Source organism: Meira miltonrushii (assembly GCF_003144205.1).
Source record: "Meira miltonrushii strain MCA 3882 unplaced genomic scaffold FA14scaffold_3, whole genome shotgun sequence".
In the NCBI taxonomy this organism is placed as follows: domain Eukaryota; kingdom Fungi; phylum Basidiomycota; class Exobasidiomycetes; order Exobasidiales; family Brachybasidiaceae; genus Meira; species Meira miltonrushii.
Window position 1 is genome coordinate 2,155,120 of NW_020289945.1, and position 17,409 is coordinate 2,172,528.

Sequence of the window (17,409 nt, forward strand, 5' to 3'; positions counted from 1 at the left end):
CCCCTTCTGACTTTTTTTGTTTTCCGCTTACCAGTTCCGCCTGGCCGCCCGCCGTTATATGCCAGGTCCGCGGTTGTAACCCGGGAGAGAGAGTAACACTTTCAATGTGGAATCCATTGATTGAATGAATGCTGCATGAAATAAGATGTGAACATCAACGGATTACTCTTGTCACCGCCACCTTTGCATCTTTGACTTGAATATCGAAATGTTAGAGTGACTCTCGATAAGCTTTTAAAAGGCAAAACATATACCCCGGAGACATCCTTACCACCCAATCATTTCATGATGGACAGGTCATCTACTCCTCGTGCTTCTCAACAGCAACAAAGGCAGCAGGGAAGCAGTAGTAGTAGCACTGATACCCGTTATGGCAATATAGGAATCGGACCACGTCGAGGAAAAAATAGAAGTAGAAGTGGCAGCGAAGAATTATCACAAATCATTGCTGAAGCACAAGCAGCACAAAGAGCAAGAAATGAACAAAAGACCCATTCGAACGGCTTTTGGCCTTTATCCAATGGTTTTTCTAGACCTACTTCCGTCACTCCGACACCACACAACTTAAACGGAAATGGTCAATTGGATGAGCATACAGAAGGAGAGCAATCGAGGACAACGTCTCCTGGACTACTTTCGTGGGTGCGAAATGCGATCATGCTGGGCCCATCAGGTCGCACGATACCTTTTGATGAGAATAACGATACAAACTCTCAAAAGCACCGATTCTCGCATACTGATCCGATCAAGCGCAATCAAACGCCTTTGTTACCAGGAACTATACCTTCCTTCCATCATATCGATCGACAAAAGATGTTGGAACCTCCTTTGATAATCCGAGAAGGGCCAAGATCGGAACGAAGTTCAATCTCTTTCGATGGCGCTTCGAGCGCAGGTCATGATTCTTTAGAATCATATGATTATTCTGCATCTATTCGAAGATCGTCCACAGTATCTTCTGTAAGCACAGAATCGTCCACTGTTGACTCGTTTCATCGTACAGCAGGCACAGATGCTACAATCAACGACACCGAAGATGATGATTCGGATCAAGAAGATATTTATGCACCTTTTGCACAAAGACAACATGGTCCTTCCCTCATTCGCCCAACGGCAAGGCGTGAGGCATTAGGATTCGGCCCGCCCTCTCCTCCCACAACGGCGCCGCAGAACGAATTCCAATACCGTACTCCATCAACGGCACTAGGGCACAAATATGGGATCACAGGAAGCGAACATAATCTAAATATATCAGAAGGTGAGTAGTCAGCATAGGGGTGATGTGTACAATCGATGACCATTGAAGTGGAGATTGTTTGCCGGTTTGTAATTTGACACCGCAAACAAGTGAAGAGCCGGTATTGAGTATTTACGGTGATGTGCGCTGAAGGACGGAATATCAGCAAACAGTTGACTATCGCGGCTTGACTAACGGATTGAGTAATTCCGTCATGCATTGACTCCGACAGCCAAGCGGCGCAAGGGTATGACGAGATGGGAAAACGGTGGTCTGAGAAAGATGATCAATAGGACTTCATCATCATACCTTTTTGCTATGCTCTCACAAAAGGCAAAATGCCTTTATTTATGCTCTTCTTTAGCAAGAGACCCGATGCTGACCGTCAACCTACTTCACCCCATTCAGCCGCGCAAGAATTCGGTCAAACATACGTAACCGACACAGAGGAAGTAAGGGCCATACCAAGTGTGATTGTTTCGACAGCATCACCACAATTTACTTCACAAGAGTTAGAACCAAACACGCCTATATCTGGATGGGTTGAAGCGAACTATAGTGAATCAACAACGCCTAAACCGGCAGAAAGGGTGGTGCAATCAACTGAATCTGCTCGCCGGTTAGCAGAGATTAGTGGAAAACAAGCTGGGACAGACTTGACAGAGATTGTTCATGATATCGATAGCCTCAATATCGCCAAGAGACCAAATAGACATGCCCATGGGAGAGGTCATCATACGTTCGAAGAAAGTAGCATCGATACTGCTTTTACGGGAGATGGAGAAGACTTGAATGATACTTTAGGAAGACCCAAGTCACCTGAAGAATTAATACGACTTCGACAAAGCAGAGAACGTGTGGTTTTGGGATCGCAAGGTGCAAATACACGAGCAGGTCAAGCTGCTCCTATGCGACGTGCAAGAGCAGCCAGTGTAGCGAAAGAGCTTCATCAGAAGTATGCATCACCACCCTCCAAAGCGGTAGATGTGGCACCTGATGAACAGAGACCCGCGACAGAATCTGGGGTACCAAGTACGCTACAAAGATCTGCCTCTTCTTCCAAGGCTTTAGCGGATTCAAGCTCGGCACGGATCAATTCTGGTAACAATGAATCTACACCTTCTCCTCACAAGAGCCGGAAAGAGGCATCAGAAGAAATCAAATCGCCCAAAGGAAGCACACGAATGCGCCGACCTTTGGGATTCTTGAGCAAGAGACGTGATGTTTCCGAGTCGTCCGTCGATTCTACACATTCGCATTCTCGTTCAGCAAGTTTGAATGTGGTTGATTCTTTGCCGGACCTCAAGAAAGAGAACACACCTTTCTGGAGATTAGGTATAGGTAGAGATAAGAGAAATGTGTCATCTCAAGAAGCAAGCAAGAACAAGGAAGCGGAGAAGGATGTAAAGGATAGTAAAGAAGGAGATGCTCTGTCGCATCTCAAAGAATTGGGTGCGAAGCCAGAACAAGAGAATATCTCAAGTCTAGGTCGAAAGTCGGCTCACAAGGGCGCGCATTTGCCTGATGACAAGGCCCACAAATCATATCGACTGGGCGCCCTGAAAGGTGAAGTGAAGCCACGTCGGATTCGTGTAAGATATCGCAATAAGCCTACAAAGGAAAGAGAATTCAGTAACATATACCTTGTCCAAGAATTACACCTTGGTGGACGAGCAGCTGCAAATACCAATACAGGACCTTCACCGTCGGGTTCGCCAATGCTCAAACCTCAAAGAGCAATGACGAGTTCGTCTCAGACGAGCTTGACAGGTTCAGATCCAGGTCAAAATGCTGCTAGTGGAAAGAGAAAGGCTACATGGGTGATGAAGTTCAGCTTGGATGGAAAATACCTTGCTGTTGCAGGACAGGATGCTGTCATTCGAGTTTTTGGCGTATTGGATTCCCCTGCTGTTCGATCGACAGCACTTCAATTGACAAAGGAAGTCAATCCATCAGAGCTCGTACCCGGATCACCCAGGACTAGAGATACTGATTTCAGTGTCTCAGAAGACAAGCACAAAACCGAAAGTGAAGCAGACGTGGATCATAGTAATGGTTGGGGCCATGAAGTCGACTCCGGCCTGGTCTTTACACCAGATCCAATCAAAGAATTCAAAGGACATACGAGTGATATTTTGGATCTCAGTTGGAGCAAAGGCGGTTTCTTGCTTAGTGCAAGTATGGACAAAACAGCTCGTGTTTGGCATCTATCTTGGCCTAACAATTTGGTTGCTTTTGTTCATGGAGATTTCGTAACGAGTGCAGTCTTTCATCCACGTGATGATCGGTTCTTTTTGAGTGGTTCTTTGGATGGTAAATTGCGTTTGTGGAATATATCGACAAAGAAAGTTCAAGCAAGTCAAGAAGTGCCAGGATTGATTACAGCTTGTGCATTTACACATTCGGGCAATACTGCGTGTGTGGGAACCTTTTCTGGTGCTGCTTTATTTTATCAAACTGATGGGCTCGTCTTTTCGTCTTCTGTTGCCGTTCGCTCTGCATCTGGAAAGCATCAAAAAGGCGGTAGAAAGATTACTGCAATCGAGCCAATCCTTACAGAAGATGCTTTTTCTGCTATTTCCAATCTTGACGGAAAAGGTGAACAACAGTCTGATCTACAGAGCGCAAGCGAAAGGGTTTTGATTACATCAAACGATAGTCGAGTACGTGCTTTTGATATTGGATCAAAATCAATGATTGTGCGATACAAAGCAAAGACGTATACCAATCGATCTTCTCAAATCCGTGCAACGCTCACAGATGACAATACATTTATTCTTGCCGGTAGCGAAGCAACATCTAGCAGTGAAGGTGGTCAAGTTCATATTTGGGCAAGTGCGGCTAATTTGTTTGACGTTTCACAAAAAGGGTTGTTGTCAAAGATTGCTTCTGGTGGAATGAATGCGGTTGCAGCTGCAAATCAAAAGACCACAAGTCTGCTGAGAAGTGGAAGTAAGAAGGGTGCCGGTGAAAAGACGAAGAATCGACTTTCTACAGCTAAAGAAGAGAAAAAGGTACAAAAGCATAAAGATGGATCGGACGTCATTTTGGATGATTCGGTGGAATACTTTACAGCACATGCTGGAACAGTCACTTGCGCGATCATGGCTCCCGCTTTGTCTAATGGTCATTTGAGAAAAGCCCATGATCCAATGCTCTCAATGAGTGAAGACAAGATCCAACAAAGGCTTGCAAATAGCTCGATGGGTGAGAATGAAGGATTAGCACAATTTGGACGAACGATCTCGGCTGCAATGACCAGTCCTTTACGTATTGCTTCAGGTGGCTCTCAATCTTCATCAACTGTAGCTTCTCCAACAACTCCTTCTGTCATTGCACAATCGATCGGGATAAGCAACAAAATGAATCGGATTATCGTCACTGTCGATGATCAGGCCATCGTTCGTGTTTGGCGCAATGATTCTTTGGCTGTTCTTGCACCTTCCAATGGAAAGGGGAAGTAGACGAATGGATTTGATTTGTAATGTTACAATATTGTACAATAAGATGCAATTTGCAGACTGACTCAAAAAAGACTATAATTCTACTCTTCCTTCTCCTCTCTTTCCGGTAGCCATAGAGCGACTTGATCGCCCCCTGTGGCCATCATTGCATTGCGTGGATTGAAAGCCGCAGATCGGATAAACCCACCAGGGTAAGCATCCAAAGAAAAAGTAGGGGTAAGCTCAGAGACAATTCGTGCACCTTCCTCTTTCTCTGTGACGCTCCAAAATACCACATCCTTATTTCCCGAGACGGAAAATACGTACTTTCCATCTGGAGTCCAGCCGCATTCTGTACCGCTAATGCCAGCTTCTTTTACCATAGGCGATTCTTTCTGTTTCGACGTAGACGGCACTTCACCAGCTTCCTCCGCATCGTTGCCCGGTGAAGCTTTCTGTAGGGTTTTCTTTCCTGTCAAGTTGTGAACGACATATCCTTTCTGAGCATCGAGTATGTAGTGTGCAGGGCCGGACGTGCCTACTAGCAATTGAGATCCAGAGGGACTGAAATGAAGAGAGGTAATGACTGCAACCTGACCGCCAACTTCATTCTTGAACAGATCGGGAATCTCCATCTGCTTGAACGGTTTCTGGGATGGGGAAAGAACGTTAATATAATAGGGCTACTTCTCATATCATGTTTAATACACTCACTTCGGCCCATTTTCGCGCATCGTAGAGGAGCACTTTGTTTGTTTCATTGAAAGCCAGCGCAAAGATCGTTCCGGTGGGATCATATCGAATAATCGGATGACCTTGCACCACCATGCATGCTTGCGAAGAAGCTGACCTTAAATCCCAAAGTCGAACGGATTCATATACAGCTGCAGACATGAAAGCGTTTGCAGAGGTGGGCGACATATCGAGGGAAGATACTCGATTCGTATGGCCTCTGAAATAGCTCAGATACTTATTTTCTGCTAAAGAATGATATCTGATGGCGTGGTCCACTTTTGTACTGGCGTGAACCATATTGTTTATATCATGTGTGAATCGAACTAGATCAACCCCATACTTTTTGGAGTAGTTTGTACTCGCTAGTCGACCGCTTGACAAGCTGAACAATTGAATCTTTTCGTCATCTCCACATGTGAGAAGTCTATCCCCTCGATCGTCAAAACAGATTGAAGTAATGCTATTTCCGGTTGTAACTACTGGATTTCCATATGTTTTGTCGGGGTAGAAAGAACGTAGTAATTTTTCGTTCAGAGGGACGATTTTTGCTGATGGCTTGGAGCTAGAAGGGGCCACTATGTGCTTTCCTGACTTGCCCCGCCCATCTTGATGGCTATTTGATGTTGACACTACTGCTGACATGATGAAATGATGGACATGATGTTGATGGATGATGAAAAGGAAGAAACAAACAAACACCAACACCTGTTTGCATACATTCACGCTAAAATACATTATATGGGTCCGCGAAGAAATGGAAAAGTACTTTACGCCTAAAACTCCACAAGCGGGCAGTAAGAGAGTGTCAAGCCAACGAAATTTATAGCACTTCCGAAGAAAAGGTATTTTCTCTTTCCTTCCTCCATACTACAACTTTAACGACATGCAATCGATTCAATGAGAGCATGTCCCATCAAAAGATCATATAACATACAAAGAAGCGGAGCATTTGTACGAAATCTATCAAGACCTCGATCAAGCGCATCTTTGCAAAGAGGAGGAATACGTCCGGCTACCGTAGTCTCGCAAGTGCCTCGTCCAGCTGTGGATAGATCATTTAGCATGCATGCCACTCAGCCTCTCTATGCATCTCCCTCTGCTGATTCGCATTCAGTGGGAAATGGAGATTATCTTCCCAAGATCGAGTTGACACCAATCGAAAGTGCAATTTGTCAGCTACTTGATGATGCCTGTCGATGGATCGAGAAACACCAACCGCAGCCTGATCCAGAACGATCCGAGAATGCACAAGTAGACTATCGTGATGGCTGGACTTGTGAAGCGAGAATAGCTGGAGGCTGGGTGAGAGATAAACTTTTGGGACAAGCCTCGCACGACTTGGACGTCTCTTTGTCAAGTTTAACGGGCTACGTCTTTGCTTTATTCTTAGAAGCCTATTTGCTCTCACCGGAATTCTTGCAATCAGACTTGGCTCAGAATTCATCCTCTCCATTCCACGCACACTCATCAGAAACGAATCAGCTTGTAGGGCACATAACAAAGATTGCCGCCAATCCCGATCAGAGCAAGAATCTAGAAACTGCAACTGCAATAGTGGCAGGTTTGTCTCTTGATTTCGTCAATCTGCGTAAAGAAGTGTATGTAGGAAATAGCCGTATTCCGATCATGACATTCGGTACTGCTCTTGAAGACGCTGAACGTAGGGACATTACCATCAATTCGCTCTTTTACAACGTTCACACCCGTCTTGTCGAAGATTTCACAGGTAAGGGCCTATCCGACATGCGTGACCGAATCATTCGAACACCTCTCGAGCCTCAGCAAACGTTTTTGGATGATCCCCTACGTGTGCTGCGCTGTGTTCGTTTCGCAAGTCGTCTTGGATACATTATCGATCAAGAGATCTTCTCTTGTCTTAAAGATGAACGAGGCGCGGAAATTCGTTTGGCTCTTTCATCAAAAGTTTCTCGAGAACGCTTTGGGATCGAAGTGAACAAAATGATGCTCGGACCAGATCCTGCAGGAGCTCTTGCGTTGATTGAAAAGATGCATTTGTACGATGTCGTTTTTGGTCCGCCTCCCGGTGAAATAATACGTGCAAGCAAATTAGGTCATGAAGAAGTCGAAAGAGCTGTCTTGTTACTTGCCGCAATTCGTACCATCCGTGACGAGCACGGCATTGCTGATATTCCATTCTTGAGCAACATCAAAGATGACGAGGAATCGCAAAGGCTTTTGTACTATTCCGCAGCCCTGCTGCCGCTTAGATCCGCAGAGTGGGAAGAGAAGAAGGGTAAGTGGCAATGGGCGGGAGCATGTGTGATATTGCGGGGGCTCAAACTGGCCGTCAGACAGACAAGAGAGCCATTAATTTGTCTCTGGAAATCAGCAAATATTCTACACAGACCAACTAAAGAGGTTTTCGATCCAAGTAATGAGCAATACAGAGGACGATTCATCCCATCTCTCGGATCAAACAAGATCAGTGACAGGGCGACAAGAGCTCTTCTCGCTCGTCATCCAGAGTTACACAGGACAGACATTGGAGTTACCATCGAGTTGCGTTTGTTATGGTCGCTGATCTCAGATTTGACATTAGACGAAAGCCTTTGGTCATCATCAACGCCCTCAGCGCATGAAGCAGAAAAGGCTCTTCAATCACACATTGCTGAAAGCTACTATGACTTCTACCGTCAATTGGAAGAAGAAGGCTTACTTTCCCGCATCGATGAGCGTGTGATTCTAGATGGAAAGGAGATATTGGAAACGTTACAGGTCAAACCGGGTGCGTTGATGTCAATCATTACGAAACAAGTTGAAGCATGGCAATTCGATAGAGATTTGCGAAATCATTCGATTGAGGATGCCAAGACAGAGTGCAAACAGTGGCTTCGATCAGAATGGGATCGTGGTGGGATTGTACCTTTAGACGAGCGGGCGGCAAAACCTTCTGCATCGAAAAAGAAGGTAAAATAGGCCTATGCTCTGAATGGCAAAAAATGTAAAACAAATAATTGGATATATTGTGCTAATATAATACATTGAATCCTATCTATAGTTTACTCCAGTAGCTCTCTACCGGCATCTGAATCACCTTGCCTTGCTTTCTTCTTGGCACGCCACTGTCTTATAGCATTCTCAAATGTTGCTAGATCTGTTCCTTGATGACCGACCAATTCAAAGTGAACGCCAAGTTTCGTTGAAACTTCTGCATTCCTATGTTCATCATCAAAGAAGATCATATCCTCAAATGGGATTCCAGTCTTTTCGTTTATTTTACGAAAATGTGTTATTTTTGATCCAGGATAAATTTCTAATTGATCAAACAGTTTCATCGTTGGAATTGGTGTGAACGTTAGTCTTCCTTTACCATTGTTTGTTTGTCGTATCGATGAGGCTGTGGCTGTATTGTCGGATTCTTGTAGACTTACTCCATCATCGACGATCAGCAGATTGTTAAGCGCCTGTCGTGCTATTGTTGGTGCACAAGTACGTGAAGCAGCTGCAACTGTGATTTGCTTACTTTGCAAAAAGAACAAAATCGCAGGAACATGAGGATAAAGTGATAAAGGTGATCCAGATCGATCATACACTTTGTTTATATCTTCTCCTCGTCTTTTCAATGGACCATCTACACTTGTATCAACCCAAGTTGGCCAAACTGTATAGTCCAAATCAAATGCAACAAGTTTCGGTAGCGGCTCTCCTAATCTTTCCAAACTTTCTCGAACGTGCTTTGACATTGACTCTTCGTTCATTCCGTTTGTCGATCCCCAAGACGCTCTGTTGCGTCCCTTGACCATATCGATTGCTTTCAGAGGGAATATGGTGGTCAAGAAAAGGAAAGATGTATGCCCAAAATTTCGTTCCTCTGTGGAGGCATTTCATGCGAGAAGACTTCTTCCTGACAAGCTTACAAACTTGGCGTGATGCATCCGCCCGCGCTTCTTCCCGCAACGGATCTTGCATTTGCTCATTCCCGAGTGGATATTGACGTAGACTTCCATTAATCCTTCAAAAAAGCAGTAAAGAAATATAAAGACGGAACGTTTCCAGAAAAATAAATTGCAAAAGAAGAAAGAAATCAAAGGTACACATAAAAGAACGGAAGTACAGAATGATTAAAAAAAAGTAGAAAATAAAAATTAAGGCTTACTTTGGAACGAAAATGAAGAAAAAGAAGGGGCAAAGGTTGATAGTCGATGCGCCACTTTTTTGAAGTCCTCCGTTGATTGGGTGTTAAGTGAAAAATGTAATCTTGAAAATACTCTCCAAAACGTCCACTCCTCATGGAAAGATGGGGATGATTGCAATGCCTCGAATGCACTACAATAGGGTATTCTTGTTGCGGCGGCGGCGGCGGCGGCGGCCTTTCCTGATAATACAAGAGAAAATGTCCACTTCTGACACCTTACATAGCAGCTGCCTCTTCTGGGCTCATACCCAAAGAAGGTGTTGGTCTTGGTGTGAATTTAAATCTTGCTTGATCTTTTGGGAAAATGCAACATAAAATTTCAACTTGTTCACTTTGCGGTGTAACTTCATGTTCCCAATCCATCATCACACTTGCTGCACTCAAAACGGCAGTCAAATGCATTTGTGCATATTGTTGTCCGATACAGTGATGTGGTCCAGATCCAAAGACGAGCCAATTACGTGTGTTTTGTTGTGCAGGGCTATCTTTACCTTCCATCCATCTTTCAGGCTTCAATGCATCAGGTTGAGGGTATGCTTGAGGGTCGTGCAAGCTGTTCCAGAAAGAGGGAATCACCATTGCACCTTTTGGTACAGTGTACTTTGCATCGATTGGGAAGGGTTTCAATGTCTTGTATGGAACCATGATCACTGGTGGCTTCAATCGTAGACTTTCTTTAACGCAAGAACGAGTGTATTCCATTTGATCGATCAAGTCAACCGTTAGAGGAGCATCAAGGTCGCCAGCACGCAAACGATATTGTTCTTCACGAACCTTGCGAAGAATTTCTGGGCGATCAGCAACGTGTTGGAACAAGTAAACAAGAGCACTTGACATAGCATCTTGACTGGCGAACAAGAAACTTAAAACGACCAATGCAATCTCTCTATCAGAGAAATCACGAACCAAAATTCTACGAGCATCACTTCCTAATTCTGGGTTTTCACGTTCCAATCTGGCGTCCAACATTGCTTTGATCCATGCATCCGTCAAGCATTTCACTTCTTCACCTTCTGCCATACGAACCTTGGATTGAGCGGCAGCAGACATGAAGAGTTTCATGACCATCTTTCTAGCTTGAATAGCACGGTAAACCTTTGTGCCTGGCAATGGAATGGGGAAATTGACCAATTCCAAAGCCATTGTGATAGCCCAGTACTTCTCAGATACCAATTTAGCATCATTATCGGTAATGTAATCACCACAGAAAACACGTAAAGATGTTTCCATGTTCAAATCGCGCATTAACATTTGGTATGGCTTTGGGTTTGGGTCCTTGTCGGCCAACCATTCGGAGAAATAACGTTTGTAGATTTCTTGTTGAATACCCAAATAGATTTCCAAGGCACGGGCAGTGAATAAGTTGTTTAGGCCCTTGCGGTAATCGAGATGTGGTTTGCCGTTCAAGAAAACCCTAAAAGAAATAGAAATACATAGAGTCAGCTGATATCCGTGTAAAAGAGCGACCAAAGCGGAGAAACGGAAGAAATGACGTCTTTCAACCTCTTTTCAACGGCTCCGAGCCGTGCACAACTGTATCGCACGACTCGGCATCTTCTTCGCCGTTCTGAGTTGCAATATTGTACTTACCAGTTATCCGGGCAAATGATCGATTTGGCAGCGTTCACAAGGCAGGGTTCAGCATATTGAGAGCTGTTTAAGATCTTGCGCGTATGGTCAACGGATGAAGCAACGACGATGAAGCTAAAAGGGAGAAGGAAAAGGTTGTGAATGTCAGCAAACTGTAAAGCACTCCTAATTGATTACTCTATACGCACATATGGAAAACACTGGCAACACTGAGCGGTCCACTATCCCAACCTAATTTGTATTTTGCCAAATCAGGTTTCATCGAATCGAGAAATTTACCTACGACTGGAGTTGTCCATTTTGGTCCGGGTAAATGAGCTTTTTTACGACGATACATGATTTGTTCCAAAATCAAAAGACTTGCAACGATTGATAAAATGGTAAAAAGGATTTGTAATGGACTTGCATCTTTAAGAGGCGGCATTACCAATGATCGAATTGCATCTGTTCCTCTACGTGCGAAACCATTTTGACCTTTCAAAGCTGTATTTGAGAATGTTTTATTCGTATTCCAACCAAATAAACCACCGGCTTGCTTTCCCGTTAAGCCTGCGCTCAAAGAAGGAGCGGCAGGTCTGAAAGCAGCAAAAGATGACATTTTAGCTATAAGACGGTAACGAAGTCGGAGTCGAAATTAATAAAAGGGCTAAATGAACGTTGAGCGGGAATTGAGAAGAAGGGGAATTCCGAACGATGAAGAAAGGGCGGATGATGGATGAATGCAGATTTTACGTGTGCAGTATTGATTGACAGCCTGTCGATTTTGTATCCGACTTTAAGATAATCAACACACGAAACCAAGTCCGATCGAAAGGGAAAGATTTGATAGGACTAAAAGTCGATGATGGATGGAAATGATCACTTTAAGAAGAAAATCATGTCAGAAATGCTTACAGAGAAGATTGTGCCTAAATTTGTATGTATTTAACTGTGGAACCTTTTTACAGTATTCAAATTTTCGGAATGCATATCTGCTCCGTTCTACCGAGGTGTAAATTGTGGGCAGATGATTTACCAAAGGAAAACTTTTTTGTTAGCTTAGCTTAATCCATTGAACGTGAGATTTCATAATGATCTTCTTTAAGTGCACCACTGCACACACACACACAACAACAATTGTCGCCTGTTTTGTGTGAGTTTTTCTTTCTTTCTTTTTCTCTTTTTGGCTCATAGTTTGCTTACCCCGTCGCGCTAAGCCTCTGACGCGTTTTACGTACGTGCACCGCGAGCCCGGTTGAGATCCCACACAAGCACTCTCATTTCACGGCCTTTATTTTATACCCACAAAGAAAGGCTAATCAATCTATCTACACAAACGGACATTAGAGCCGATTTAATCAGAAGAAATTCATGCAACTACAATCGTGTACCTTTCATACTGTAGCCCAGTCAATTCCCACTCAAGCCGTTTTTAAAGCACGAATTTCAAAGTCCATGGGAATGAGCGCGCCCATTCCTGTTACTCGGCCGGAATGCCAAGCCACTGGCTTACAGAATTAAGAATGCTGGAGATACGTTCGGAGAAGGAGTAGGAAAATCAATGTGTATTCGAGCCAGGAGGTGATTAAGATGTGGTATTAGTCGAAATACATGAGTCTAACTTGATGAAGAAAGAAAAAAGAGGTTGACCGAGATGATAGAAAGGTTAAGAGTACATAAGATTCGATACAAGTTAGCATGTAAGCATGCTTATTTTGCTTCTGTCTGTGCTAAGCCTTCCTTAAACGTTGGAGCAGATTGATGAGATCCGTTTGGACTGGTGTTCTTCTTTTTCTTGTTCTTTTTCTTCTTTCCTCCTCCGTTACCGTTTGCATGTTGACTTTCCTTTACGCCTTCATCATCACCGCTTGAATGTGCGGTATGTGTACCGTTTTGTTCAATTTTTGCTTCTAATTTTGCTGCTTCGGCAATCGGATCTTCTCCTTCTTTGCGTAATTGATCATACAACGAACTTCCATTTGTGCCGTTTGTTGCTTTTGCTGCTTTATCCTTTGCGTCTGTTGAGATACGAGATTCAATCGAAACAGTCTTTCCTTGGTCTTCTCCGTCAATTGAAGGTGCAACAATCACACTCGCTGTCGACTCAGATTGAGGTGCATCATCTTGCGAAGGAAGAGAGCTGCCACTCTTTTCCTCTATAGGTGCTGCTTCTGTTTCACTGATTGTTGGTGCTGCTACATTTGGTGGCAGTGCATGAACATCGTATACGTAAGGATAAGGCAAAGGGAACGGTGCTACACGATTGACGGCCAAAGTACCAGCTTGAGCGAATGATTCCGAAAGACGAATGAAAGGGTAAGCGATTGAATGTGCAAGATTGACAACAGTCTGACCGTATCCTTGTGCGATCTCTGATCCTTGAGTGAAGCCGGAGTTGATTCCATCTACGACATCGGAGGGTAAAGATTTCTTGGCACGATCGACGGCATCGATTGAATGTACTTTAGCAAAAGCGGCAAAAGTCAAATTGGAAAGAGTTAAAACGAAAAGGGTCCAGATGTTCTTAACTAAAGCTTCGTGAATGGCCTGAACGACTGAAGCATATGATAAAATACGTTCGACAAACCATTTTTCCTCAAATCTAGAAACGTATGCTTTTCCGCCTGTGGAGGTAAGTTGTAATTCAACCGGAACTTGCACTGCAAAACCAAAGAAAGGGAATAACGTTGGACGAACAAAACGAACGGTTTGAATTTGAGCAGACTGTTTTTGTTCATCCCATTGAATGTCCTTCAGTGTGAATGTTGCCGGCTTTCCGGAATCGATCTTGTTCCAAAACCAAGCTGCATGCTTTAAATTTGTCGCTCCTCTGATCTCTAATCCATGACCGCGATAAGTTACATCTGGTGTGAATGTGCTATTGATTGCTGAATTGAATTCTACCGGATCACGGGCTAGTAATCTAGTTGCGAGTCCTTTAATGAGTGAAAAGATAAGAGATGCTGTCAATTTAGGTATCGTTAGCTGATTTTAAGAGCTATCATTCACTCACTGCCAACGGCTTCGCTTTTGTTTCCGTCTGAGAAATCCATCCTTTTGTTGTGAGAGTTGAGATGGAATGATGGTGGTAAAGAAGAACGGCCACGTAGACTTCCCCGGTAATATTCATTTGTAATTCAGAGAGAACAGACCTCCTGAATAGAAATTCATATATTCATTCCATTATCAACGTATGTATGTGAACAAGCAGCACGCATACATACATACATCATCACTTTTTTAGCGTTTTGGCTCGCTTATTGCCTGCTTTGCTTAACTTCATTTCAAGATTTCTTCTCTCTTTACAGGCTAAATGACAAGTTTAAAGTTTTGCCTACATGTGCCGCCCTTTTTACTCCGTTTCACACGTATACACTCAAGCACTTTGCTTGTTTGAAAAACTCCAAACGCACAAAAGCGATCTAACCGGGTCATTCTTTCATTTCACGCGCACTTTGGCCGTCCTGGCTTTTCATTTTTATCAATCAAGCCTCCACACCCTAGAGCACACTTGGTGTACAGCATTAGGAACGATTGGGATCTAATCAAAGATTGCACATATAGAGCACTTTGTTTGCCCCTTTGTGACGTGCTCTTATAGGATTTTCGTCATTCAAATCACACCCTCTCTCTCTCTCGCTGATCTTGTTGGAAAGAGGATCGTGCACAGTTTGGAATAAGATCACATCTAACCCTTATAAACACAGCATGACGAAGAGCAGGCAGGGTATATAATAAAAGTGTTGTACAATACAAATAAATATGCACTTCTCATGCGTTTCGAATTGTAGATCGAACATGAAGAGGGATACTGAAATGCAAAATGAATGCAATCGTATACATCACTACAGCCGTTAACCAATTCGCAGCGGGAAAAGTGGTCAAAGTACGATTGTAGACGTATGTTGAAAAGATCGGGCCGATAAAGGTAATCGTTGATTCAAAAATGGACGAGAGTGAAAAGTATATTTCATCTGCTTGTGCATTTGAGTGTGCCACTTGTTGATCTTCTTCAATTCCTGTTTCTCCTTCAATGCGTTGATGAGGATGTTCAGCCGTCCTTGCAAGAACGTCACCAACGATCACCAAATCCACAGCTTGTCGAACAGCTTGAGCAGGTGCACCTAAAGCAACAACAGCAGCACTCAAGAGCAGCAGTGATGCACTTCCAAACACCGTAAAGATTGCACATAATGCCCAACCAGAAATATCAAAGCACCATGAAAGCTTCAATACACTTCTATCCACCAATGCACGCCAAGTGACCACTGCTCCACGAATCGTATGCGAAGTTGTGTTGTCTTCTTCCTCTTCTGAGGTTGAGCCATAAGTTTCCCTAGGTCGAAACTCAGAAGCTGATTCAACCGGTGGTTCATCTACCGGTGCTTCTTTTGCAATCGCTTTGATCTCCTCCAACTTCAAATGTTGAATCGGTGCTGGCTTTTGAACAACTCGTTCGAGGTAAGCAATCAAAAAAGGCGTGACGATGAACAAGGAAAACAACCTTGCTATTCCAAGCCAAGAAAGAATCAGCGAAACACTCTCTGGTCCCCAATGGAATGAATGCCCGAAAAAGGTGATATAAATGTTGATCGTATATGCGCTGCCCATGTGTAACATTGCAACAAGAACAACCTTCAAGATACGCCAATCACGTTTACCATCAATATCTTTCCGCGGCCACAAACGCCAATAAAACGGTTCACGTACTTTGGTTTTGTTGGTATGATCGTCTGAAGCGGATTCCTCTATTTCGTCTTCACGGTGATCGGCCGGCAGGAGAATGTAAGCAATAACGAGAGTCAAAAGGATTGTAATCGTAGAAATCAAGTACGGGGAGACATTCTCTATCTTGGCCGCTGGTGGTACTGGTGGAATTGGTCCATGTGTAGGTGGTCCTGGCAAGGTGGGCTGCCTTTCTTGATCGTCATGTGTATGTCGAAAAAGTGTGAACAATTTGAGAAAGGTTGATGATGAGAATGGGATGAGAGTCCCTAGCCAAGCCGTCAAAGCTGGACCAATGGTGATCGAGATGATGTTCATCTGCGCGATCCCGAGTAATCCCTGCGTCTTATTGCCTGTCGAAGATGCCTCTGTGACAAACAATCGCATACAGAACAAACCAACGAATTCGCTGCCCATCGAATTACCGAGCATGCATAATCCGATAAATATACGGAACGAAGTTGTAGAAGAGATTGGCATTGGATCGTCAGGAGATCGGAAAGGATAGCCAATCGGAAGAAAGAGTGCTGGAACTCGATCAAACAGTAAGATTGCAATACTGATCAAAAAGATTGTCTTTTTACCCCATTTGCGTAATTTGGGCTGTAAGATAAAGAGCGAAATTGTTGCCATTAAACTTCCGATGATCTGAATGAATGTCAAGATCGAAGCACTTCTCCTTTCCACTTCATCTATATCGCAAAGATCAACCGGATCATTTTTGAACGAAACGAGGCTTTGCATAATGGCCGAATGTGGATGTTGTTCGTAATATTCTGCGCATGCGAACGATCGTACCAATTGAATCAAAGCAGGAAAGATAGCACTGCTGGAAATGAACATCATAAGCGCGACAATCAGCAGCTTTGCGATCGGCCATCTTTCACGAAATTTGTCCGAAAAAGTTTGATTTGAATGGACCTTGTTGTTGTCTGTTTGATTATCAGTCTGGCCTTCGCCGCCTAACAGAGGCCTTCGCTCTTCGTCGATCATTGTGTGAGGGTAGTAAGTTGGACGTATTGATGATTGTTCAGAGTAGCATTGTTATGGATAGGATGACGGGGCGAACTCTAGGTCGAGAAGACCTGTTTATATATGTGCCTACAGATCTCATTCGGTCAAGCTGTGAATTGTCCATCATGACCCTGTTACATATCGCATCGGAAAGGGAGGCAGTGATTGATAAGGCGTAATTCTCTGTTCTAATGCGTAAATGATAAATCGGAAGAAATTGCCAGGCACAGAATAATGTATATGCATGATCAATAAAGAAGTACTGTACCGTTGCATTATTTCGCCCTTTTGCGGAGTGTATTTAGCCGCCTAATGTTCTAAACAACCGCGTGGTGATAAAATGCTGAACACTGCTCAGTAAGTAAAGATAACTGCTGCCCCAATTTAATAAATCGCGTAAGCCCTCGCCATACGCCAGGGAGTGGAAAAGGTACCGCATCGGTTTTGCTCAGCCCAGCTTACCCGGCTTTGAGGCTGAGTGCTAAGTTCATTGCCAACAGAAAAAAGCTGAGTTATCGGCTCAAGTCTCG

At 43.8% G+C, this 17,409-nt stretch overlaps 8 protein-coding genes across 8 annotated transcripts; 3 read left to right on the forward strand and 5 right to left on the reverse strand.

Moving 5' to 3' along the window:
- Positions 1 to 288: 288 nt before the first annotated feature.
- On the forward strand, positions 289 to 1,266 carry FA14DRAFT_156720 (uncharacterized protein; the record flags this gene model as incomplete). Its single annotated transcript, XM_025497849.1, has 1 exon — positions 289 to 1,266. The coding sequence occupies one exon, from the start codon at positions 289 to 291 to the stop codon at positions 1,264 to 1,266; it is 978 nt and encodes a 325-aa protein (XP_025354352.1).
- A 2,055-nt stretch (positions 1,267 to 3,321) lies between these two features.
- Positions 3,322 to 3,780, forward strand: FA14DRAFT_111744 (WD40 repeat-like protein; the record flags this gene model as incomplete). Its single annotated transcript, XM_025495956.1, has 1 exon — positions 3,322 to 3,780. A coding segment is annotated over one exon (459 nt), but the record flags the coding sequence as incomplete, so codon positions are not given.
- A 1,001-nt stretch (positions 3,781 to 4,781) lies between these two features.
- Positions 4,782 to 6,057, reverse strand: FA14DRAFT_165177 (WD40 repeat-like protein; the record flags this gene model as incomplete). Its single annotated transcript, XM_025499941.1, has 3 exons — positions 4,782 to 5,330; positions 5,395 to 5,891; positions 5,931 to 6,057. The coding sequence occupies 3 exons, from the start codon at positions 6,055 to 6,057 to the stop codon at positions 4,782 to 4,784; spliced, it is 1,173 nt and encodes a 390-aa protein (XP_025354354.1).
- Positions 6,058 to 6,282: 225 nt separating this feature from the next.
- On the forward strand, positions 6,283 to 8,325 carry FA14DRAFT_136596 (uncharacterized protein; the record flags this gene model as incomplete). The annotated part of the gene is made up of 1 exon (XM_025497023.1): positions 6,283 to 8,325. A coding segment is annotated over exon 1 (2,013 nt), but the record flags the coding sequence as incomplete, so codon positions are not given.
- A 158-nt stretch (positions 8,326 to 8,483) lies between these two features.
- FA14DRAFT_114921 (magnesium-dependent phosphatase-1) lies at positions 8,484 to 9,074 on the reverse strand (the record flags this gene model as incomplete). Its single annotated transcript, XM_025496080.1, has 2 exons — positions 8,484 to 8,740; positions 8,804 to 9,074. Coding segments are annotated over 2 exons (528 nt in total), but the record flags the coding sequence as incomplete, so codon positions are not given.
- Positions 9,075 to 9,496: 422 nt separating this feature from the next.
- FA14DRAFT_161608 (cytochrome P450) lies at positions 9,497 to 11,965 on the reverse strand. The gene is made up of 3 exons (XM_025499190.1): positions 11,350 to 11,965; positions 11,162 to 11,275; positions 9,497 to 10,985 (listed from the first exon to the last, which is right to left on the reverse strand). Exons 1-3 carry the CDS (start codon positions 11,757 to 11,759, stop codon positions 9,788 to 9,790), a joined length of 1,722 nt encoding a protein of 573 aa, XP_025354357.1. The 5' UTR covers positions 11,760 to 11,965; the 3' UTR covers positions 9,497 to 9,787.
- Positions 11,966 to 12,497: 532 nt separating this feature from the next.
- On the reverse strand, positions 12,498 to 14,391 carry FA14DRAFT_191149 (uncharacterized protein). Its single transcript, XM_025501848.1, has 2 exons — positions 14,154 to 14,391; positions 12,498 to 14,076 (listed from the first exon to the last, which is right to left on the reverse strand). The coding sequence occupies exons 1-2, from the start codon at positions 14,191 to 14,193 to the stop codon at positions 12,851 to 12,853; spliced, it is 1,266 nt and encodes a 421-aa protein (XP_025354358.1). The 5' UTR covers positions 14,194 to 14,391; the 3' UTR covers positions 12,498 to 12,850.
- A 122-nt stretch (positions 14,392 to 14,513) lies between these two features.
- FA14DRAFT_191150 (uncharacterized protein) lies at positions 14,514 to 17,188 on the reverse strand. Its single transcript, XM_025501849.1, has one exon. The coding sequence runs from the start codon at positions 16,856 to 16,858 to the stop codon at positions 14,912 to 14,914; it is 1,947 nt and encodes a 648-aa protein (XP_025354359.1). The 5' UTR covers positions 16,859 to 17,188; the 3' UTR covers positions 14,514 to 14,911.
- Positions 17,189 to 17,409: the final 221 nt, after the last annotated feature.